Genomic DNA, 25,350 nt, shown 5'->3' on the forward strand with positions numbered 1-25,350 from the left:
GCGTGGATAGACCGATAACACTCAGAAGAGGAGACGCGCCCTTGGCGCCCAAAAAATGGTGAGGCAAGCGCAAGTATGGACAGATAGCGGGCAAGACATGTTATTGCGACTTTCATTGCGCTATTAGATAAGGTTAAGTGGCGCTGGCGCATTGCAAAATTACTCAGCCTGCTTGGGAGCGCTCCTGTTGACGAAAGCGGCTTTATCTCCGCATTATTCTCTGCTGCCTTCGCGCTTTCTGCACTATCTATATTCTCCGACTTCCATCGCGCAAATTCATGCAAAAATCAAGCGAGCGTAGAACCCTAGGGCATCTTGTACAGCACACGTTTACGTGCAAGTAAGTGTGCCTTTCCATGCGCAGTCGTTGCTTGTTATCGTTGTTTGTACAAGTGCGCGATGCTCTGAACTCCACAAATGATTATTTTAACAGCACGTTTTGTTTACTTCCTTAAAAATACTATGGTTTAATGTTTGACATGTGGCTCGTGGGAAAACTGACAGAGCTTTCCTTTTAAATTAGCTCTTTTCCTTTATGCGTATCTGTGAATGTGAGCGTTTGTCTTTCACGGAAATTATCCAAAAGGACGACCCTCCGTAAAAGCTGAACTGAGCTGTTTTTTCTCTCAGATCCGTTTCCGTACCGACTCCTTCGAGACGCGCACGTTTCTGTACGGTATTTCTTTCTCTCTTCTCCCGAGTGGCCGCTTCTCTGTTTACAAATTCCTGGGTTTCAGGCTTCTGTCAGCGCTGCTCGGCGTACCTTCCCAACTAAATTTCGCCGGGTATGTTGCGCCATCTGTGATTGGCGTAGAATACAACAAAGTGTAATTTCATTTTCGTTTTTATTTGCATATCTGTGTATCTGCCAACATTTATGTTCACGCTGTGGCGCATTAGTAAGCGACGATACGCGCCGTTCTCCAAATATAATCTGTTGCAAGTTGGCGCTCGTCCCGTTCCCTTTCTACGTCTGTGTACATTTTTCGCGCTCCTGTATCTTCCTGAATGTTCACCAACAAACACACTCAGCTGCAAGTTTTGTCGCGCTGTTGCGACTGGGTCTACGTGCTAGGGCCCACAATGGCCAAGTCAGACAAGAAACCACATCTTCGTGGCACTTCCTTTTTGCACCGCATGAACATCTTATGCAGTCCGATATCGGTCTGCACATTTGTTCGCCTTTAGCTGCAAAAAGAACATGAAATCCGGTCATGCACAGTGCACGTAGTAATATATATAATATGCAGGCTGAGCTTGTAGCGAGATCGGTGGTACTCAGAAGTAACCAAGTTTGGTTTGTTTTGGTTTGTGGGGCTCAACGTCCCAAAGTGACTCAGAGACGCCGTAGTGGATACCTACGGAAATTTTGACCACCTGAGTTTTTTTAACGCGCACTGACATGGCACAGCACACTGGTGCCCTCTTTTCGCTTCAGTCGAAAAAGGGCCGCATCGGTCGATTTGTACAAGTGACTCATAGAGTTGGCGCAGAATGTTTGCCGGACTGCACGGGCGCTAGAATGAACCCGCCAGAATCTCGCCTGCAAATCCTAGGTTATGTTTCTGCAAAAGGACATACTTAGAATATCCCTATTCAACTCTAAATGAATTGTCGAGTCAAACCACGTGCAGGAGATCACCCGCATTGTTAATGCAGCCCTAAATGTCACCTTTGGCGGATGCAAAACGCTGGAAATCGCTATGTGAACATTGAGCACCGAATAAAAGCGTTCTCTGGCTTTCAGCTAAAACGAATGTCAGCCAGCTTCAGTAGTTGATTTTCATGCAGTGCTAGTGCATCTTTTTCTTTTAGCTTTCATCAAAAGGGTAAGCAGTGACCCTCTTTTCCACGCAGCACTTTAACCGGAATGAAGTTTCGGACTAATCGTTCGATAAATGGATAGATCGATTTGCACATTGTTATCCATAAACTAAAATAGTGTCCGAAGCGGTTAAAAAAAACAGCTGTGGTTTTTGTTGTTGTTGGCAGCTGCAGCTCTAAAAGAATGGCACATGCCCACAGTTCGAGAGTCCTTTGCTGCCTTGTCGTCGGTTTTGAATAAATAAGGGCTGGCTCATGTACGGCGAACGTATTTTTTTTTTGCATTTTTATTCGCATGACAGCATACAAACTAACTATAACTTCACAGCCTATATATTTCTGGTGTAGCAAAAAACTTCGCCGCACTTTGCTCCCGATTCCTGCGAGGTTGCAATAAACAGATGCATTTCAGTTCATGAAAGACTGACAAAGGCATAATCAGCCTTAGATGTTTGCCTTAAAGAAACGAGTAGAGGGATGGTGGTGGAAACTGGGTTTTAAAGTAATAAAATATTCTTCTGGGAAACAGCATTGTTCCTTACTTAGTTCAAGCAATTGTGCAGTGCGCAAATAGCACCGCTTCTGCTACGGCTTGCTTCTAAATCTTGCTTTGAAGAAATCGCATTACGGAATGCAACACAGTTAAGAAGCGCTTAGACTGGGCTAGTTGGAACATCTTTATTTGTCCAGTTTCTTTGTCCGTGTACAACTAAGCAGCGCAGCATTTATGAGAAGAATGCAAAAACGCTGCATGGCACTTCAATGCGTAAAAATGAAGGTAGGGAACGGCTCACGATTCCACTGGCTGAGCTAATGTGACTTCAACAGGTCAGCACACGTTTTTTGTTGTTGTTTTTTTTTAGAATTTCAATCTCGGTTTGGCTTTTACTACATTCTTAGATTTGGCGTATATTTTGCGTTGCTCTACAGCACGCCCAGCACGAATAATTAATTCCTTACTTTCTGTCCTTATTAACCCTCATTTGTCTATTGGCATTCAGTACTAATCTTTATAGTTATGTAAAGAGTCACCGAACATATAAATTCTCACTTTAACCCAGCCATACGGACAATTTCTGTCCTTATTAGCCCACATATGTCTATTTGCATTCAGTACTAATCTTTAATGTTATGTGAAGAGTCACCGAACATATAAATCCCCACTTTAACCGGGTCATACGGACAATTTCTGTCCTTATTAATCCACATATGTCTATTGGCATTCCGTACTAATCTTTAATGTTATGTGAAGTCACCGAACATATATATCCCCACTTTAACCAAGCCATACGGACAATTTCTGTCCTTGTTAATCCACATATGTCTATTGCCATTCAGTACTAATATTTAATGTTATGTGAAGACTCACCGAACATATAAATCCCCACTTTAACCGGGTCATACGTACAATTTCTGTCCTTATTAATCCACATATGTCTATTAGAATTCAGTACTAATCTTTAATGTTATGTGAAGTGTCACCGAACATATAGATCCCCACTTTAACCAAGCCATACGGACAATTTCTGTCCTTATTAATCCACATATGTCTATTGGCATTCAGTACTAATCTTTAATGTTATGTGAAGAGTCACCGAACATATAGATCCCCACTTTAACCAAGCCATATGGACAATTTTTGTCCTTGTTAATCCACATATGTCTATTGCCATTCAGTACTAATCTTTAATGTTATGTGAAGAGTCACCGAACATATAAATCCCCACTTTAACCAAGCCATGCGGACAATTTCTGTCCTTATTAATCCACATATGTCTATTGGCATTCAGTACTAATATTTGATGTCATGTGAAGAGTCACCGAACATATAAATCCCCACTTTAACCAAGCCATACGGACAATTTCTGTCCTTATTAATCCACATATGTCTATTGGCATTCAGTACTAATCTTTAATGTTATGTGAAGAGTCACCGAACATATAAATCCCCACTTTAACCAAGCCATACGGACAATTTCTGTCCTTATTAATCCACATATGTCTATTAGAATTCAGTACTAATCTTTAATGTTATGTGAAGAGTCACCGAACATATAGATCCCCACTTTAACCAAGCCATACGGACAATTTCTGTCCTTATTAATCCACATATGTCTATTGGCATTCAGTACTAATCTTTAATGTTATGTGAAGAGTCACCGAACATATAGATCCCCACTTTAACCAACCCATATGGACAATTTTTGTCCTTGTTAATCTACATATGTCTATTGCCATTCAGTACTAATCTTTAATGTTATGTGAAGAGTCACCGAACATATAAATCCCCACTTTAACCAAGCCATACGGACAATTTCTGTCCTTATTAATCCACATATGTCTATTGGCATTCAGTACTAATATTTGATGTTATGTGAAGAGTCACCGAACATATTAATCCCCACTTTAACCAAGCCATACGGACAATTTCTGTCCTTATTAATCCACATATGTCTATTGGCATTCAGTACTAATATTTGATGTTATGTGAAGAGTCACCGAACATATAAATCCCCACTTTAACCAAGCCATACGGACAATTTCTGTCCTTATTAATCCACATATGTCTATTGGCATTCAGTACTAATATTTGATGTTATGTGAAGAGTCACCGAACATATAAATCCCCACTTTAACCAAGCCATACGGACAATTTCTGTCCTTATTAATCCACATATGTCTATTGGCATTCAGTACTAATATTTGATGTTATGTGAAGAGTCACCGAACATATAAATCCCCACTTTAACCAAGCCATACGGACAATTTCTGTCCTTATTAATCCACATATGTCTATTGGCATTCAGTACTAATATTTGATGTTATGTGAAGAGTCACCGAACATATTAATCCCCACTTTAACCAAGCCATACGAACAATTTCTGTCCTTATTAATCCACATATGTCTATTGGCATTCAGTACTAATCTTTAATGTTATGTGAAGAGTCACCGAACATATAAATCCCCACTTTAACCAAGCCATACGGACAATTTCTGTCCTTATTAATCCACATATGTCTATTAGAATTCAGTACTAATCTTTAATGTTATGTGAAGTGTCACCGAACATATAGATCCCCGCTTTAACCAACCCATACGGACAATTTCTGTCCTTATTAATCCACATATCTCTATTGGCATTCAGTACTAATCTTTAATGTTATGTGAAGAGTCACCGAACATATAGATCCCCACTTTAACCAAGCCATATGGACAATTTTTGTCCTTGTTAATCCACATATGTCTATTGGCATTCAGTACTAATCTTTAATGTTATGTGAAGAGTCACCGAACATATAAATCCCCACTTTAACCAAGCCATATGGACAATTTTTGTCCTTGTTAATCCACATATGTCTATTGGCATTCAGTACTAATATTTGATGTTATGTGAAGAGTCACCGAACATATAAATCCCCACTTTAACCAAGCCATACGGACAATTTCTGTCCTTATTAATCCACATATGTCTATTGGCATTCAGTACTAATCTTTAATGTTATGTGAAGAGTCACCGAACATAACGATCCCCACTTTAACCAAGCCATATGGACAATTTTTGTCCTTGTTAATCCACATATGTCTATTGCCATTCAGTACTAATCTTTAATGTTATGTGAAGAGCCACCGAACATATAAATCCCCACTTTAACCAAGCCATACGGACAATTTCTGTCCTTATTAATCCACATATGTCTATTGGAATTCAGTACTAATCTTTAATGTTATGTGAAGAGTCACCGAACATATAGATCCCCACTTTAACCAAGCCATATGGACAATTTTTGTCCTTGTTAATCCACATATGTCTATTGCCATTCAGTACTAATCTTTAATGTTATGTGAAGAGTCACCGAACATATAAATCCCCACTTTAACCAAGCCATATGGACAATTTTTGTCCTTGTTAATCCACATATGTCTATTGGCATTCAGTACTAATATTTGATGTTATGTGAAGAGTCACCGAACATATAAATCCCCACTTTAACCAAGCCATACGGACAATTTCTGTCCTTATTAATCCACATATGTCTATTGGCATTCAGTACTAATCTTTAATGTTATGTGAAGAGTCACCGAACATATAAATCCCCACTTTAACCAAGCCATATGGACAATTTCTGTCCTTATTAATCCACATATGTCTATCAGAATTCAGTACTAATATTTAATGTTATGTGAAGTGTCACCGAACATATAAATCCCCACTTTAACCAAGCCATACGGACAATTTCTGTCCTTATTAATCCACATATGTCTATTAGAATTCAGTACTAATATTTAATGTTATGTGAAGTGTCACCGAACATATAGATCCCCACTTTAACCAAGCCATACGGACAATTTGTGTCCTTAGTAATCCACATATGTCTATTGGCATTCAGTACTAATCTTTAATGTTATGTGAAGAGTCATCGAACATATAGATCCCCACTTTAACCAAGCCATATGGACAATTTTTGTCCGTGTTAATCCACATATGTCTATTGCCATTCAGTACTAATCTTTAATGTTATGTGAAGAGTCACCGAACATATAAATCCCCACTTTAACCAAGCCATACGGACAATTTCTGTCCTTATTAATCCACATATGTCTATTGGCATTCAGTACTAATATTTGATGTTATGTGAAGAGTCACCGAACATATAAATCCCCACTTTAACCAAGCCATACGGACAATTTCTGTCCTTATTAATCCACATATGTCTATTGGCATTCAGTACTAATCTTTAATGTTATGTGAAGAGTCACCGAACATATAGATCCCCACTTTAACCAAGCCATATGGACAATTTTTGTCCTTGTTAATCCACATATGTCTATTGCCATTCAGTACTAATCTTTAATGTTATGTGAAGAGTCACCGAACATATAAATCCCCACTTCAACCAAGCCATATGGACAATTTTTGTCCTTGTTAATCCACATATGTCTATTGGCATTCAGTACTAATATTTGATGTTATGTGAAGAGTCACCGAACATATAAATCCCCACTTTAACCAAGCCATACGGACAATTTCTGTCCTTATTAATCCACATATGTCTATTGGCATTTAGTACTAATCTTTAATGTTATGTGAAGAGTCACCGAACATATAAATCCCCACTTTAACCAAGCCATATGGACAATTTCTGTCCTTATTAATCCACATATGTCTATTAGAATTCAGTACTAATATTTAATGTTATGTGAAGTGTCACCGAACATATAGATCCCCACTTTAACCAAGCCATACGGACAATTTCTGTCCTTATTAATCCGCATATGTCTATTGGCATTCAGTACTAATCTTTAATGTTATGTGAAGAGTCACCGAACATAACGATCCCCACTTTAACCAAGCCATATGGACAATTTTTGTCCTTGTTAATCCACATATGTCTATTGCCATTCAGTACTAATCTTTAATGTTATGTGAAGAGCCACCGAACATATAAATCCCCACTTTAACCAAGCCATACGGACAATTTCTGTCCTTATTAATCCACATATGTCTATTGGCATTCAGTACTAATCTTTAATGTTATGTGAAGAGTCACCGAACATAACGATCCCCACTTTAACCAAGCCATATGGACAATTTTTGTCCTTGTTAATCCACATATGTCTATTGCCATTCAGTACTAATCTTTAATGTTATGTGAAGAGCCACCGAACATATAAATCCCCACTTTAACCAAGCCATACGGACAATTTCTGTCCTTATTAATCCACATATGTCTATTGGCATTCAGTACTAATCTTTAATGTTATGTGAAGAGTCACCGAACATATAGATCCCCACTTTAACCAAGCCATATGGACAATTTTTGTCCTTGTTAATCCACATATGTCTATTGCCATTCAGTACTAATCTTTAATGTTATGTGAAGAGTCACCGAACATATAAATCCCCACTTTAACCAAGCCATATGGACAATTTTTGTCCTTGTTAATCCACATATGTCTATTGGCATTCAGTACTAATATTTGATGTTATGTGAAGAGTCACCGAACATATAAATCCCCACTTTAACCAAGCCATACGGACAATTTCTGTCCTTATTAATCCACATATGTCTATTGGCATTCAGTACTAATCTTTAATGTTATGTGAAGAGTCACCGAACATATAAATCCCCACTTTAACCAAGCCATATGGACAATTTCTGTCCTTATTAATCCACATATGTCTATTAGAATTCAGTACTAATATTTAATGTTATGTGAAGTGTCACCGAACATATAGATCCCCACTTTAACCAAGCCATACGGACAATTTCTGTCCTTATTAATCCGCATATGTCTATTGGCATTCAGTACTAATCTTTAATGTTATGTGAAGAGTCACCGAACATAACGATCCCCACTTTAACCAAGCCATATGGACAATTTTTGTCCTTGTTAATCCACATATGTCTATTGCCATTCAGTACTAATCTTTAATGTTATGTGAAGAGCCACCGAACATATAAATCCCCACTTTAACCAAGCCATACGGACAATTTCTGTCCTTATTAATCCACATATGTCTATTGGCATTCAGTACTAATCTTTAATGTTATGTGAAGAGTCACCGAACATAACGATCCCCACTTTAACCAAGCCATATGGACAATTTTTGTCCTTGTTAATCCACATATGTCTATTGCCATTCAGTACTAATCTTTAATGTTATGTGAAGAGCCACCGAACATATAAATCCCCACTTTAACCAAGCCATACGGACAATTTCTGTCCTTATTAATCCACATATGTCTATTGGCATTCAGTACTAATCTTTAATGTTATGTGAAGAGTCACCGAACATATAGATCCCCACTTTAACCAAGCCATATGGACAATTTTTGTCCTTGTTAATCCACATATGTCTATTGCCATTCAGTACTAATCTTTAATGTTATGTGAAGAGTCACCGAACATATAAATCCCCACTTTAACCAAGCCATATGGACAATTTTTGTCCTTGTTAATCCACATATGTCTATTGGCATTCAGTACTAATATTTGATGTTATGTGAAGAGTCACCGAACATATAAATCCCCACTTTAACCAAGCCATACGGACAATTTCTGTCCTTATTAATCCACATATGTCTATTGGCATTCAGTACTAATCTTTAATGTTATGTGAAGAGTCACCGAACATATAAATCCCCACTTTAACCAAGCCATACGGACAATTTCTGTCCTTATTAATCCACATATGTCTATTGGCATTCAGTACTAATCTTAAATGTTATGTGAAGAGTCACCGAACATATAAATCCCCACTTTAACCAAGCCATACGGACAATTTCTGTCCTTATTAATCCACATATGTCTATTAGAATTCAGTACTAATATTTAATGTTATGTGAGGTGTCACCGAACATATAGATCCCCACTTTAACCAAGCCATACGGACAATTTCTGTCCTTATTAATCCACATATGTCTATTGGCATTCAGTACTAATCTTTAATGTTATGTGAAGAGTCATCGAACATATAGATCCCCACTTTAACCAAGCCATATGGACAATTTTTGTCCGTGTTAATCCACATATGTCTATTGCCATTCAGTACTAATCTTTAATGTTATGTGAAGATTCACCGAACATATAAATCCCCACTTTAACCAAGCCATACGGACAATTTCTGTCCTTATTAATCCACATATGTCTATTGGCATTCAGTACTAATATTTGATGTTATGTGAAGAGTCACCGAACATATAAATCCCCACTTTAACCAAGCCATACGGACAATTTCTGTCCTTATTAATCCACATATGTCTATTGGCATTCAGTACTAATCTTTAATGTTATGTGAAGAGTCACCGAACATATAAATCCCCACTTTAACCAAGCCATACGGACAATTTCTGTCCTTATTAATCCACATATGTCTATTAGAATTCAGTACTAATCTTTAATGTTATGTGAAGTGTCACCGAACATATAGATCCCCACTTTAACCAAGCCATACGGACAATTTCTGTCCTTATTAATCCACATATGTCTATTGGCATTCAGTACTAATCTTTAATGTTATGTGAAGAGTCACCGAACATATAGATCCCCACTTTAACCAAGCCATACGGACAATTTCTGTCCTTGTTAATCCACATATGTCTATTGGAATTCAGTGCTAATCTTTAATTTTATGGGAAGAGTCACAGAACATACAAAGCCACACTTTAACCAAGCCATACGGACGTGCCTATAGGAGTAAAGTGTCCGGCAAGGGACCCAAAGATCCTGTGTCCGATTCCCATCTCCCGCCAAGTCTTGGCCTATTGCCAGCCCCAACTGATTCGACTATGTAATCTTCTGTGCAACTGTCACACAACACGCCGAAAAATCAGTGCACGATCATGTCACCTACGGGCTACCATTTGCTAAAGGCTTTTTTTGAACGTAGTGGCTTTTTCGCAAGCAATACATTTGGTGCACACGCCTAACTCCACTTTGAGCTAGTTATTCGGCAAAAAGATAAAAACCACATTCACATTTTTGTCATCAGGACCAGAATTCCAGATAACGACATTAATTAGTATTTAATCTATTTTGAGAATATAATCCGAATTTATGAGAGACAAAACTGAATTCCCCCGTCAATCCCAAAGATTCACGGATGCAAGGCAAGTTCTTATCCTATTCATCCCGCAATACTGACAACAGCTCTAATATTCTTCCTCCTTTTAACAATGAGTATATAGCAGGCGTGACCAGACAGGCTTATACAAAGAGCCACAAAAACGAATGTTGACTAAAAAGTCAACATCCAATGCAAAAACTTTGCTGTGGTTTAGCTTGTGGTTAAACTTGGATTTACGCGAAAGCAATCTGCGTGGCTACACTTAGGTTCGCCTTGAAAGCAGAAACATAGTTTTTACTGTACGGTTTCTGCTTTATATAGGCTGTAGGGGCCACTTTTAACCACTAAATTGCTATGAGGCGAAAGCCTCTATCACGCGGTGGTGGTGCCCTCCACTACAGCACCTCTTTCTCGGTTTTCACGCCTACCTTCGCGATGACGCGATAGCGTAAGCTACCAGCCAACATATAAAACTCCGCTTTAAGCGAGCCGTATGAACGTGCCTGTGTAGCCTAGGGATAACGTGAATGATAGGGTTTCGGCAGGCTGATTGTGATATCACCCTCCCGTATGAAAGGAGAGGCCCGAGTTAGCAGCTCCTACCAAACGTAATGTCAAGAAGACTACGAATGCCATTTGTAGCTACGACATACGAGCATACGCGACGAGCCGAGCTGGCTAACGTAGTGTTGTTTTCGCAACAAAAGAAGGGCGTGGAATCCTTTTTGCTTTCATTTCGTCTAGCAAAGCCGGTGGTCACATTGAATGCCACTCATTCAGAGATCGCTCGTTATGCATGTGCACTGTGCTGCCTCACTCAGAAGACAAGCGCATGCACTCAAGTGTGGCCCGAATGACGCGGATGCAGTCCGACACCAGTTCGCATTGGTCGCATATGCTCATCTCAGTACAGAAAGCGAGGTATCTTTAGAGGAGGAACCGTGAAGGAGGGAAGAGGGAGAGGGAGTACGGATTACCGAGAATATGCATCCGCGCTTGTACCAACCCTGTTAGCATGAAAGCAGCATACCGCAGGTCCGCGACTGTGTGCGTTAAAGAGCTAACTATTTTAAAAGGCGCAAACAGTATGCATGTCTTAAATGCTTAAAAATGTTAACAACGTTTGGAATTTAACGACGTCCCATTCAAGCCGTTTGAACTGTTTCATATTATTGAAAAAAAAAAACACATGCGTTTGTACCAATGATTGCTTTCAATCGTATAAAAGGAATAAAGATGAGAGCAATGAGGTGTCCGCAAACTTCAAAGCCCAGTTTTTCTTCGCGAGCAGATCTTTTAGACAACGGGTACGCATCAGCTTTCGGGAAAAAAGTCACCCTTGTAGTTGAGATGCTGAAAAGCTCTGCGGGCTGCTTCATCCAGATTTTAATTAGCCAGGATGTCAAAGTTAGCTGATATCGACGGAAGAACTGCAGTGTGGCCTGTGTCAATAACCAAGTGCCATATGTAGAAGGCCAATGTCAAAAGAAACTGGCTAGCGATTAGTGTTCTTGAGAGGTTCAATAAGTATTGTAGAACTCCTCAGTAATCCATGAAACTCATCCAACGGCGGGGTGTTTGGCACAGTATATAGGATGGCTTCTTTAATGCCGTGAAGGTCTGCTATTTTGGCGGATGCGTTCCACTGCAGGCAGTAGCAAAACATCTAAATTGTTGAAAGAATGTCAGGGGTGTAGTGGGAACGTCTTGTTAAGTGGAGCAATCGTTGAAATTGTGCGTGTCCTAGGAAGGTTGATCAGATACGACGGTCCGAGCAGCTTGCAAAGGCGCAGCCTGTGGCATGGGACAGCTCGAATTCGCACCTTCTAAAAACTGTTCCATCAATACAGGCGAGAGTATCCATGGGATGAATTATCGGAGCTAGTAATCCCTGTGGCTGAGCAACATTTGGGAGGAACAGTAGTTGCAATGGATACCACGACCTTTAATCATTATCGGTGTGCTTGGAAGCGTCATCTACCAAGCATGCAGCAAAATACGAAATGGCGGAGCTTAAATCATCACTGAGATGCCTGGAAGCGCGGCGCGAATTTAAGTCGACGAGAGTGGTGATTGTGTGCGCGAACAAGGAATTACAAACGGAATCGTTGGTACCAGATATTGAAGCTGTTGCGTCATGTATTTAATCGCAGAACTTTGGCGCCACCGATTTTTTTTTTTCGTACTTAGATGCACTATTCTTAGTTTGTAAGCCAAGTGGAGTGCATGAAACAGGTGTCCTGCGAAGGATTGAGGTCGCCTCCACATTAATAACAGCTTTAAACGCTAAATATAACCACTGGCGCTCACACAAGCTAACAGCTGCGCAGCTGTGGGAATTTCGGCGCAAGGTGTCACAGGCCAGTGACGCAACTTTGCCAGTTGCGAGATGATCTTCTGAGAACATTTAAACGTCCGGGTGATTTTAAAGAGAGGGTATGAAAATGGACGCTAGGAGCAAACCCCGATGTCCTGTGTCGAAAAGCTGGATTTGTCGTGACGTCACAACCTCGTGACATCAAGCCAGTACAATTCAAACACTCCACAATGAGCATGCAGTACAACCGAGTGGTTTGGTATGGTTTGGCTTGTAGGGTTTAAACGACCTAAAGCGAATCAGGCTGAGAGGCACCATAGTGGAGGACACTGGAAATTGTGACCACCTGGGGTTCTTTAACGTGCACTGACATCGCACAGTACACGAACTTCGCTCCTATTCACCTCCATCGAAACGCAGTCGTCGACAATCGGGATCGAACCCTGGTAACCCAGACATTAGTCTGGCGTTGTTACCACTGTGACAGCGCGGCGTAGCATAGTGCAACTGGGACGATGTCAATACACAATTCCCAACTGTTGCAAGGTACCGACGCCACACGAAATATAAACTGTTCGAAACATCCGAAACATCCGGTAATTTTTTTTTTTTTAAGTGAAAGCCTTTATAGGCTCATGAGTGTCCTCCGCGACAAGTGTCACACTTCTTCGCGAGATTCCGCGGGATACCAGGAGATTGCGACGTCATCACCTGGTGGCGTCATCGGCCATGACTGGATGTGAGTTATCATTACGTCACATCCTGCCATATCTAATAACAAGAACGGGCGTCATCATGACGCTCCATCCGGTCAGGACTGATGACTCACCAGGCGATTCACGCATCTATGAAGCAGACCCCGTCGGGCGTCCGATCCAGGCGTTAGTGCTGCACTTTTCATATGGCGCTTCCTCGATCGCCGCACCACGCAGCATTCAAAAGCAGACGCGGTAAAGCAGGAATCAGTGGTGTTTCAAATACAGGCTTTCGCCTCATCGCACTTTAGTGGTCCAAAGTGCCCCCTACAACTTTTATTTCGAAGCAGCAGCATGAATCAAACGTCATGAACGTAAAACGTATTAATTATAATAAAATCAGAATGACATGAGACCGAGCCCATTTGTCTTCAGTCAGACTCGCTACCATTAGGCAAACCAGACACGTTCGTTGGACTCGGTTAAAGAAAGGAATTATGTGTCGAAATTCGAAACTTGTCCTGCTACGCATTTCTTTTGGAGCTAGATGCTGAATTGTAATAGTTAAAAGAAACGAGAAGTTAGTAATACAGCTTGCTAGTTAACATTATTCGCCTGTTGCCATATGTCGGCCAAAACAGGTACATACGATAATATCGCAAATCCTTTATTCGTATCTCAAGCATACTGTATTTCTTTAATGAGTGACTGACTGCCTTGAAACACCCGGTATATTCTTGTAAGCGTCCTTAATTTTTCCAGGCATAAGACATTGCCAATCGATAGCACTGAAAAGGAAGCCCTCACTCACTGCACTGTATTTACCGCTATCAACGCAAACGCCGGGGCATTCATTTCGCTTGTCAGCGGACTTTCAATCGACTACGTCTCTGATAAGCTGCGCGCAGTAACGTACGAATAATTATTGTAACCTCGTTTTAGTCTACTTCCTTGTTTAAGGTCTAAATACACTTTTGTTTCTTTAATGCATAGAAGTACTTCGAGCAATTTAACCAGGTCGCATACTGCAACCTGTCAATACACAGTTACACCAGTCGAGCTCTCACTCTGGCCACAAATCAAAATTTCGGGAGACATATACATGCATCTAGTACCGGTAACCAGGCAGGAGGTCGATCCTGCGCAGCATATACCCCAAGCGCCATAGCACATTGTCATGAACACTGAACAGAGACTTCGATGAACGTGGTGGCTCTGCGTGGCGATCTGTCATGAGGCTCTTCCACAGGATAAAAAGTCCCATGAGCACAAAAAGGTCACATGGCGTCTCAGAAGCTTTCATTGAAGGCAAACATCTTATAGTATATATAGGGCTTAATATCAATGTCCTTTTTGAAAGGCCGTTGAAGAATGTCCCCAAAAAACACTGCATCACGGCAATACACAAGCAATGGTCTATAGTTTCTGGCTGTTGACATAGGCGACAGTCTACCGACCATGCACAAAAGTCCCTTTTCCACGAAGCCACGTTTTGACAGGTAAGGTTGATGTGTGAAGTTTAAAAAAGAAAGATAATTTTGTTTCTCTCTCTGGAGGCTGGATGAGGTGGCCTTCAGCACTTGTTTGTTCATCAGCTTGTTTCAAGGTTTTTCTTTTTTTAAACAGCAAGCCATCCCTTACTCCTAGCTGTGTTTAATAAACGATTAAATGCCCATTTGCCTAATTTGTTTGCACACACTAGTCACAGGAGTGAGGGTCCTTTGTGGGGTTTTCTTAAGGAAGTTCTCGAAACATTCCAATTCCTCACTGTATGGTTTTCTTTGGAATACCTATACAGTCTATCCAGAAGAGAGATGCAAAGGTTCTTATTGAGACATTATTTCCTGTACCAATGTATTGGCAGCCTTACCTCCCCTTTCTAGACAGTAGTGTATTAAAGCAGGTTCAACGAATGTATCTACAATCAGCCGCAAAGGTCTAAATACTAATCACGGGGCAAGCACCTGGTGAAAATAAACGATTTGATTTGATTTGATATCTCATACAGGTTCGTGTAAGTAAACGGTTACACGGCAGCACAGCCTTCACGTCAGCAGCAAGCCGGGGTGGGGCAATAACTTTGCTTAAAGCAAACTTGCGCATTACTGATTCCATCGTCGGAGTCAAGGCCACGAAAGCGCGCGAAACGATGGATTCAGAGGTCGCAAAAAGGATAACCCAAACGTGTTGTTCGGTGCCCTTGACGATCCCAGACAGTTTTTCTTTCTGTTGTCCCCTTCGTCTGCTGTGACAGTAGCAGTTCTAACGCAGTACCTAATGGAGCCTGGGGCTTCAAGGCTGCAAAAAAAAAAAAAAAAAAAGAGCCGCGAAGAATTATTTTCATCTACATATAACATCAAGTTAAGTGGTGGTCGCACTGCAATCCACTATCTGTCCTCATTTTTCCTAACCGTAGCGGCTGCCCTTTACGGTAAAGGCCAAAATAGACGGCGTGGTCGTCTGGCAGCAACAACATTTTTTGATCGCTTGATTCTGACCGATGCCGTACCGGTCGCGGTTGGGGTGGAATTTGAAACACTCGTGCAAATTTCCGCAAGTTAAAATTGAAAAATAATGCTTTTAGACAGATTTCAATGCATATTGAAAGAGTGAGTCGTTAGTATTGAATTCCTCCTAGAACATATATGCTTGAGGGCAGTCACAATCTGTTTCTTGCAGTTTAGCTATTTCCTCTGTCACAGCTCCGCCAATATGCCGGTCGAATGCTTCCAGGTTTTCAGGGAAGCGATAGAAATGCAAGCTCCCTTGTGCTCTAATAAGATTCAATTACTGTCTGAGTGATTACCCATCTCCAGCAACAATGGACACGTCTTGGGATGACTGCCTTGAAAAACTATGTTCCGTAGTCTGGTGTTGACTCAAAAGCACGCCCCTCCGACATAGAAACGGTTCAAGTGAAAGTTTTATTTATACTGTGCTATGAATCAGATTACTGTTTGAGTGGTTACCCTATCTCTCGTTCTTTCAAGGACCAGCTGACACCCCTGGTATTGAATGACTGGAAAACCTTGCCCCGCAGTCTGGTTATTCGCTCAGGAGCACGCTCCTCCGGCAAACGATCTGGACAGAGGCGGTAAAGAAAAAACCGATGGCGACCGATAAGTTCTAGGAAAGGATCTGCTGTCTGTGTTGCTAATGCTACCGTTCTACGTCGTTCGCGAGGCGGGCCCCTTTCTACAGGGCGAGAAAATGCTTCGCTGGTCACACACGCCTACGACAAGAATTTTGCTGAGAGCATATGTGCTTTCCTTAAGCAAGCGCCAGTTGTCCAAGCGTGTGCCAACGATGTTCAATTGAAAAGCGTGTCCCTGCACAAAGTTCAGCGCAGACATTCTGACACTTATAAAAAAATAACAGAGAATTAACTCCGCCGCACAGGCTCGAGGATGAGCAAACGGCGCGAGAAAATAGCACTAGCAGCCACTCCAGTCTCAACGATAACTGATGCGTATCATTGGCATGGCAAGACAATATATCGGTATATTCCTAATTTGTAATACAAATTTCGGGGCTAAGTTACTCTTTCTTCTTAGCATCTTCGTTCTAACCACCACCTTCCTTTCTGTATTCATTATGCCTGAAATGCCCTGCACACACGTAAGGAACTGGAAGTTTCAGTTTGCATGGTAGCTTTTTTTTTTTTTTTTTTTTTTTTTGTAAACGGGAGGTTGAAGGAACTGTGAACGTTTGGTCGGCATACTGAGGGGGTGGGCAAGGGGTTTCAAAACGCATTGCATGTCGAAGGGGGTGAGCTAGTCGCCTAAGTTTCTTGGACTCCACAAAATAAAGGACGGGAATTTTGGAGTACATCACGCGGCCGATTCCGATTCTGTGAAGTGGGGATGTGTCATTTGTCTTCGCTCTGTGATTCATAACAGTGAATGCCTTTACATTTGTTTCGCTTCTAGTTCCACTTTGAACCACCTGAAGTTTGCAAATTCTCTCTTCACGACGAAGGTGTGAGGGAAGGCTAAGAACAGTTACTATGCTTTCGTTTTTCTTCTTACGGTGTTCGTTGATGAAGTCATACAGTCCGTCTTCAAACCAAAACCTCCTTCAACACACTGGCATTATTGCGATCGACCTTGGAAGAAATGTTCCTTGAAAGCGATCTGCCAGCGTGCGTTCGTTTCTGTTTGTTCTTTTCGCCCTCCCTCACAAGACAGAGCTTAACGAGGAAATGGATGCTTTACGTTGCGTATTTGGATGTGTGTAAACCTAGTCAACCTTATTACGTTTTCAGCTTATTTTAGGCGCCTATTTGCGGAACAAACACAAAAGAAGAGAGTGTCATCATTCGTATATCAGAACTTCCTGTTTTCTCTACTCCTGCCACCTTAACGTTGAGAAAGCGATGATGGCAAGTGAAGGTTCGAATAAGCGTTGGCGCGTGCAAGCAGTCGAGGACAAGCGTAACGCGCGTCGGCTCTCATTACAGGCACGTGCTCCGAAGGAGCGCCTCCAGTACTCAGCGTCTGTGCTTATCACCCTGCTCATCGATTCCAGGGTTGTCGTTCGCTCTCGCAAGGTCAGTTTTCATGGAAAGGGAACGTGACGGAGGAGGCCATGCCATTGCTTCTAATTTTGCGCCCGCTGGATCACGGCACAGTCGACTACCTGGACGACTCGGGTGAGTTCACGGAGCGTTTATATCTTGTTTGCACAAGAGATGCACTCGAGTTCTGTGCTGGTGGGATAGTTCGGAGTGATTCAGGTGATGCGGGACAGCAGGTAACGTTTAGCTCGTACCTCCTTATGATAGTATGTGCTGTTGTTTCTTTTTTTGTTTTCCAACGGGTACCCGACTTACAAATTTAGTGAAATCAAATGCCGTGATGATAACCTTGTTTGTAAAACTAGTCGAAAATTGTAATGTGAACAATAACACCCGCCTCAAAGAGAACAACGTAAGATCGTTGCTTATAGTTTTCTTACCTATATTTTGCTTATCAATAAAAAGGAAAGGTAACTTAGGCGGGCCCACTCAGCGCTGCTTCTCGAGCTGCTTCCGTACCTAGTCATGCTCAAAATACTTTTTGCGAACAGCTGTGAAATGGAAAATGCGAGTGCAACTTCTATGACACACGGCAAGCCCGTACCTTTTGTTGTTGTATTTTGTCTAATTAGTCTCAGGAAACTCTGATTAGGTCAGCCCACTGCCCTTACTAATGCTGCAAGCGTGGCAAAGTTGACTGATGCGACGCTTGTAAGAAAAGCACGCATATCCAATTTTTCACGGCTGGTTAAGCTATTTCTATTCACAATATATATCTATATCACCTTGCCAGTATTTTAACACTCTGTAGTAATCTCCAATTTTCTGTGGTCGTTTCCCCGTAAAGTAAAGCAAGAGAGGAATTACACAGCATGGCGGATAATTTGAAGCCACAAAGCGCTATCACAGAATAGAAAATAAGAAATTAAAAAAATCTCAACACATGCTCAGCAATCTAGGACGGTAGCGCTGTTTATGTCAAGCCATGAAGTATGTGATGGGAACAAGTAGTTATTGAACGAACCAACAAAGAGCACTAGCAGGAAAAGTAAAAGAGTCAAATGTTAAGTAGGCACATTTTGTTAATGAAGAGACTCTTGCGGATATCCCTCAATGGGAGACGAACATAATAACTGCGCCTTATCATTATTCGCCTATGGGGCAGGGACTTATTTGCACGAAAAAGCTGGGAATGAAATTCAGGGCTACCTAAAAGAATTAGGCAAACTGCTAAACCCCGCCTTAAAAGCTTGATTCGACAGTGTTAATGTCTCTGTTGAGGGTCCTGGGTTCATCTTGGGCCCACAGCAGTTGCATAACGATCCTCCTGATACACGATATGTCGCACTGTCAAGTTCCGTCACTCTAAAAGACTGCCGTCATCTCTCTGGTATGCCTGCACTTTTATTTTGCTACTTTCTTTATCCGCTCATTTCTCTCATTTTACGTGCTCATTAGCATATTCCAGTAGGCGTTCTGGACCACGTGATACACCAGAAGGAACACGAGGCATCCCTTTATCCAAATTGACGGAACATCCTTCGGAACTAGGCGAGCAGCGGTCAATTCCAAATATCTTTGACTCGTGAATGGCGATCGTTGGCGAACATTTCTTTATTTTTTAAGGAGAGTTTTCAGTGCTAGACAATTATTTTGCAACCGTGCAAAGACATCAGGGTGATCACAAAGAGCCTGGAATCAATTTTTGCTGAGGACTAAGTTGACAAACTTCTCATCAGATCTGTGCCTTTATGAATCGAATAAATACACGGTTTTAGTGGCGAAGATCGTGTCACTCGCTATCAATAATCCTTCGTTGTTTAGATTAATTTGCATATCTTTTACAGTACTGCTGAAATGTGGGTCATTCTTGCGACAGCAATCGCCGCTTACTGCCTGATTCCCAGTAGCACCGAAGACTCGGATCTAATCGTTCATACGACCAGCGGAGACGTAGTGGGCAGTATTCATTCGACACCAGCCGGCCTAGTTCGCTGCTTCAGAGGAATACCGTACGCTGAACCACCGCTCGGAGAACTACGATTCAAGAAGCCTTCGCCCAAGAAACCCTGGCGAGGGAAACGGTTCGACTTCCACAGGCCACCAATGTGCCCGCAGCTTCCAGCGCGCATCAACAGCTTCTTCGTGGTATCGCCACACGATCCCGTTTCGGAGGACTGCCTGTATTTGAATGTGTTCGCACCACTTCGCAACGACTCAACACTGAGGCCTATCATCGTCTACATACACGGAGGCGCTTTCACGCTAGGAGGAATATCTATGCCGATATTCAATTCGGCCGAACTGGCGGGGCGAGGCGATTTGATCGTGGTCAACATCGCCTACAGGCTGGGAGCGCTAGGTTTTCTCAGCATGGGAATTGAAGACGCGCCGGGAAACATGGGCCTCTACGACCAGAGGCTGGCGCTTCGATGGGTCAACGATAATGCTCGTGCCTTCGGTGGTGATCCGGATATGATAACCGTTATGGGGCAAAGCGCAGGAGCGATTTCGGTTAGCATGCATCTCCTGTCACCAAACAGCAGCGGCCTCTTCCGACGCGCCTTCTTACAGAGTGGCAGCCCATTCATCAGGGGATTTATAAGCAAACCAGAACAGGCCACACACAGGGCGGGCTTGCTCGCAGGCTTACTCGGCTGCAGCCAAGAAGGCCCTCGAGAGCGATCTCCCTCCGACGTGGTCGCTTGCCTGAGATCGAAGGACTTCCCGGACATATTGAACGCATCTGAGAGTTTCAACGTTGCAGGCATGGACGGATTCTTTCCAGTTTTCAGCGAGGACTTTGTGTCTCCCCAAATGGCCGCCAGAATGCAAGCTGAACCGAACGCTCGCGATATCCTGCTCAGCGTATGCGAATCGGAGGGCGACTTCTTCATGAACCACGTGCTTACGAACGTCAACAACATAGACGATGTGGATGGCGTTAAGAAAAACATGGCGATATCGCTCGTAAAAGTGCTGCTGACTGCACTGACCACTGCCGACACCAGACCTATCATCAAGCATTACTTCGACCCTGTGACCGCGGGGAGTGGTGCCGACGTAGTCCACGCTGCCAGTGACATTATCGGCGACTTTCTGTTCGGCTGTCCAGCTCTGAAGCACGCCCGCATGCTGACCGCTGCAAACGCATCGGTGCACGTCTTCCGCTTCGCCGAGAAGGCGTCGTTCGTCGACTGGGCGAGATGGGTTCGCCCGACGCACGCCGACGACATCCTGTTCAGCCTCGGATCGGCGGCTCTTCCGATGTACCGAGACAAGGCCTCCAACGCCGACTACGAGGCAACTGAAAACCTCATATACGTCCTTTCGAAGTTCAGCCGCAGCGGGTAAGCTCCGAGCTGCTGACGCGAATGATCGGAAGTGCTGTACAGCTTTGGCTACTTTACAACTCTATCAGCCTTATATGGTTTCCTTTCGAGCGGTACAGTTGGCTTCATACGCTATTTTCAAAGTGTACGTGTCCGAAGTGTTAAGAACAGGTGTCACCACGATTTCCCAGATTATAAATGTGGACTGAGCCGTACGTGTTGAACTTCGATGCCGAAATACATATTCATGCTGTCGAAGACAAGATCCTCCAGAAAATCATTGTATATTAGCATTTTCAATTGCATCATACGTTTTGTATGTGCGCGCAAGATGGCGTGTCTCTTGCACGAGCATTAAACTTTTAGTGAAAGCAATGTGTATATTGTAAAGCTTGTAGTGATCAACAGTAATTAACCGTTTAAGTCATATGCTCGATAAGCAAATTTGGCGCGTCGTGGAACGCGAAACAAGCGCGATGGTAGCAGTGTGTTCTCCATACACCTTCGTGCGCAGTTTTTTCTTTAATATTCGTCTCTGTTGGAGTCCATACGCAACAGTGGCACCTCATTAGGGTGGCGTTTAAACTACATTGCCGCGGTCTCACTTGCGTAGCTAGACAGATTAGGTGGAAAATTTAGACGTGCGTATCCTTCTAGTTAGAAATATAAAATTTCACCCTAACTTCAGTGAATAAACAGGTAATTATTAAATTTGAGTAATTACTCAGCTCAGGATGATAATTTTCTCCACTGATTATGCCCGCTTGGCCGAATAACACATTTAAAAAACGACGTTTCGTGGGCTCCTCTTTGTATACCTTAAGAAAATTCGTAAAGCCAAACTTGAGCACCTCGAATAAACTTAAAAGGCTATTATTATTGGCCGTGATGACTGACTACAACTCTCTCATTACAGCGCGGCACCTAACTATTACACTTAAAAGGTCGTGTGTGAGAACTTAGTTGACCAGTTTGATATTTAGCGTTCTTCATCTGTTTTCTCCTTGCCTTCATCACGGTTCATCATCATCATCATCATCATCATCATCATCATCATCATCATCATCATCATCATCAGTCTGATTATACCCACTGCAGGGCGAAGGCCTCTCCCATGTCTCTCCACTTAACCCGGTTCTGTGCTAGCTGCATCCACTTGACCCCTGCGAACTTCTTAATCTCATCCGCCCACCTAACTTTCTGCCGCCCCCTGCTACGCTTTCCTTCCCTTGGAATCCAGTTTGTTACCCTGAGCGACCATCGGTTATCCTCTCTTCGCACTACATGTCCTGCCCATGTCCCTTTCTTCTTCTTAATTTCCACTCACGGTTCCAATAATCACGGTTACAACTGTACTACAGAATCCTTCCTCATACCTCAACAAGGCAATATATATATATATATATTAAATTGAAGTTTCTGGGTTGCTCAAGACACCTGGTATATATGTAGCAAGTTCAGGGAGCCACGCTGGAAAAGTAGGACGTCTGGGCCTTATTCAACCGAATACATTAGGCTTCCAATGTGTCTATAGGAACTTATTTTGATTAGTTCCATTAAAAATAATATCCTTACATAGCCCGTGCCTTGGCCCAGCGCTCTGAAACAAGTGAACTAAAAATATTAGAAAAGCATCCTAGTGTTTCCAGTAATGTTTCGAGTCCATTCGGCCATGCGAACAGAGGATGGGAGGGAGGGGGTGCAGGGTTTGAGGAAGCCTGCAAGGTTATCCCACGCGTTCTGCATTTTTCAATGCATAAAAATATCTTATGCCAGTTGGCTCAGAGTGTTCGTGTTACCACTCGAATAATGACCAATCCCTTGTGTTCTTTGTATATTTCTATTCTTGAGAGCTTGAAAGGGGGGGGGGGGGGCGTATAATTGACGATATCCTCCCGCAAGGTAAATATTGAAGTGATACACACGCCAACTCGCTATTAAAGAAACCTAACTTAATTTAAAGACTGTATACTCTTGCGGGAAAAGTGCAAAATGGTTTACCAAACCTTTCTATGCGGCGTATATCGGTCCCTCCAGCATGTGAAGTCTGTTTCACAGCTTCTGCATACTAGTCGCTACACAAGCATTGCGTTTATAGTATTGAACTTTCTTTTCCTATCAAATAAAAATGCTGTAGGAAATGCTGCATATTTAAAATCTTCAGCACACATTATGCATGCAGATTTTAAGGCACGGTTTCAAACTCACATTGCTATGCGGGCCACATTGAGAAAATTTCATTCTTTGCGGGCCAGAAACCGTACATAACAAAAAAAAAATAGAAGCAATAAATGTTCGCAAACAACAACAAAAAAGTAGAAAAAAATTGAAATAAAAAAAGTACAGAATAAACTAAAATGTCCCATTCTCAGACCACACTCTATATTTCTTTGTGGAAAAGAAAAGCGCTGCATGCTGCCCTGTACCTAAACGACGGACGATCTTCCTTTCAGGATGGCTTGGAGGGAGCTACTGAAAACTGCAATGCTTACTAACCTATTCAATCTTCCTCAAAAGAAAAAGTGCTTATTTGGAGATGTAAGAAAAAGTGGGTTGTCCGGCGCATCGCTCTTGAAGGCAACTCCCATCAGTCCGAAGTTGACGTAGATTTTGACGCAGATTTTAATTTCCACAGAGACATAGGTCTGGGCAAGAGGATGTTTAGTTAATGTTATTTGGAAAACAAAGCTGGCTCGTGAAGCTGGCACATGTAGTGGGAATAAAGACTGAAATTTCTGGAGCAGTGGGGCCGCATCCAGAGCTTAGCTGGTCGCGTGAGACCCCTGCCTTAAGGCTTAGCCCAGAGCATCATGAAGTGCATAGTGCAGTCGGAGATGGCACAAAAGGGTGGCAAAGTACATAAAGATGAGTTTCTTTGAGTTTGCCCGCAATATTCTAATTTCCGCTGATGGTGCATACAAGCCACCTAGCCCGCCTAAACATCATATTCCAGATATTGTTGTAGAGTCACGTCACTTAATGTGACTTATTCGTTTTTGTTTGTTTTTTCAGTGTACCAAAGGTGGCAGATGGCACCTCATGGCCAAGATTCGATGATCAAGATGGCTACCTGCATATGAGAAATGGCAGAAACGTGCCAAAAAAGCATTTCCTCAGTTCCACGTGCGAATTTTGGAACAACCTCCAATTCCCCGACTGAACAGCAAGTCGAAGTCCACGCTTACGTTTCACGACGCGGAGCATCCACCGTGTGACCTTAGCATACGCTTTGCTCATCTTTATGGCACCTCTGGCATTATTATGACACGCTTGGCATTATAGGCTAACAGCGAAATGAACTTTATTTTGACTCAGCGCTAATCGCCAAGTATATACGGTGCCAGAGCCAAGGCAATATGGCGGGGTGCGTCGGCTGGTTGGACAAGAGCCACACCCACTGTCCATAGTGCTTTTCAGTCATCTTCCCTTTATATAACTATGCATATGTGGTAGAAAATGTCCTAGACGTAGAGCTGCTGCACATTTCCTAGTGCAAATAGCCGCACACCAAGAAACGCCACTCGCACCTCCGATTTGACACCTACGAAACAATTCTGCCAAATGCCTGTGCAAAAAGACTCTGGAGGGCTTCACATTCTTTTTCTTTCTTTATTGCCTAGCTTTGGCACATAGTATTTCACCAAAACGAAATCAACAAAAAACACACAAAACGCTATTTACATACGACCCCGCCGTGATCGGTCACCATGGGTCCTGGCTTCATCACATTAAATTTCACGCATACACAACAAAGGCTCTAGTGTTGAGAGCCACTGGGAAGGTTCCGCAGCAGCTTTCTGTATTGCCAAAACGCCGTCTACGCTTCCCCGAAAATAAATTCGGGCAGGTCGTGCGTCTTTATCACAATAATAGCCAGTCATTCTTGAGCACCATATACAGTGGATGCCCATGAGCTTAATAAAATCAAATGGTACCTCATCTTCACTTTCTACGCATAAGTACCAGATACCATACCGGTCTAGCGGAAACCTTTCTTTAGCGTTCTTTAAGATGCATGCCAAAAATAAACCCCTTCCCAGCAGTGTAAAAAATTAAAAAAAAACATGGTCTGTTGTTTCTGTCCTCCCACATATTA

At 42.4% G+C, this 25,350-nt stretch overlaps 1 protein-coding gene across 2 annotated transcripts; it reads left to right on the forward strand.

Annotated features, from left to right (window-relative positions):
• The first annotated feature begins 208 nt into the window (after positions 1-208).
• LOC146185056 (acetylcholinesterase-like) lies at positions 209-24,569 on the forward strand. 2 transcript variants are annotated; one of them, XM_084606042.1, is made up of 4 exons: positions 209-340; positions 17,934-18,057; positions 19,770-21,272; positions 24,267-24,569. In XM_084606042.1, exons 2-4 carry the CDS (start codon positions 17,966-17,968, stop codon positions 24,412-24,414), a joined length of 1,743 nt encoding a protein of 580 aa, XP_084462168.1. In that variant the 5' UTR covers positions 209-340; positions 17,934-17,965; the 3' UTR covers positions 24,415-24,569. The 2 variants fall into 2 exon arrangements, with proteins under 2 accessions (XP_084462168.1, XP_084462167.1); XM_084606041.1 differs by having other exon boundaries at positions 236-340; positions 17,866-18,057.
• The last annotated feature ends 781 nt before the right edge of the window (positions 24,570-25,350 follow it).

This window comes from Amblyomma maculatum, chromosome 6 (assembly GCF_055883805.1).
Source record: "Amblyomma maculatum isolate TAMU_Amacu chromosome 6, ASM5588380v1, whole genome shotgun sequence".
NCBI lineage: Eukaryota > Metazoa > Arthropoda > Arachnida > Ixodida > Ixodidae > Amblyomma > Amblyomma maculatum.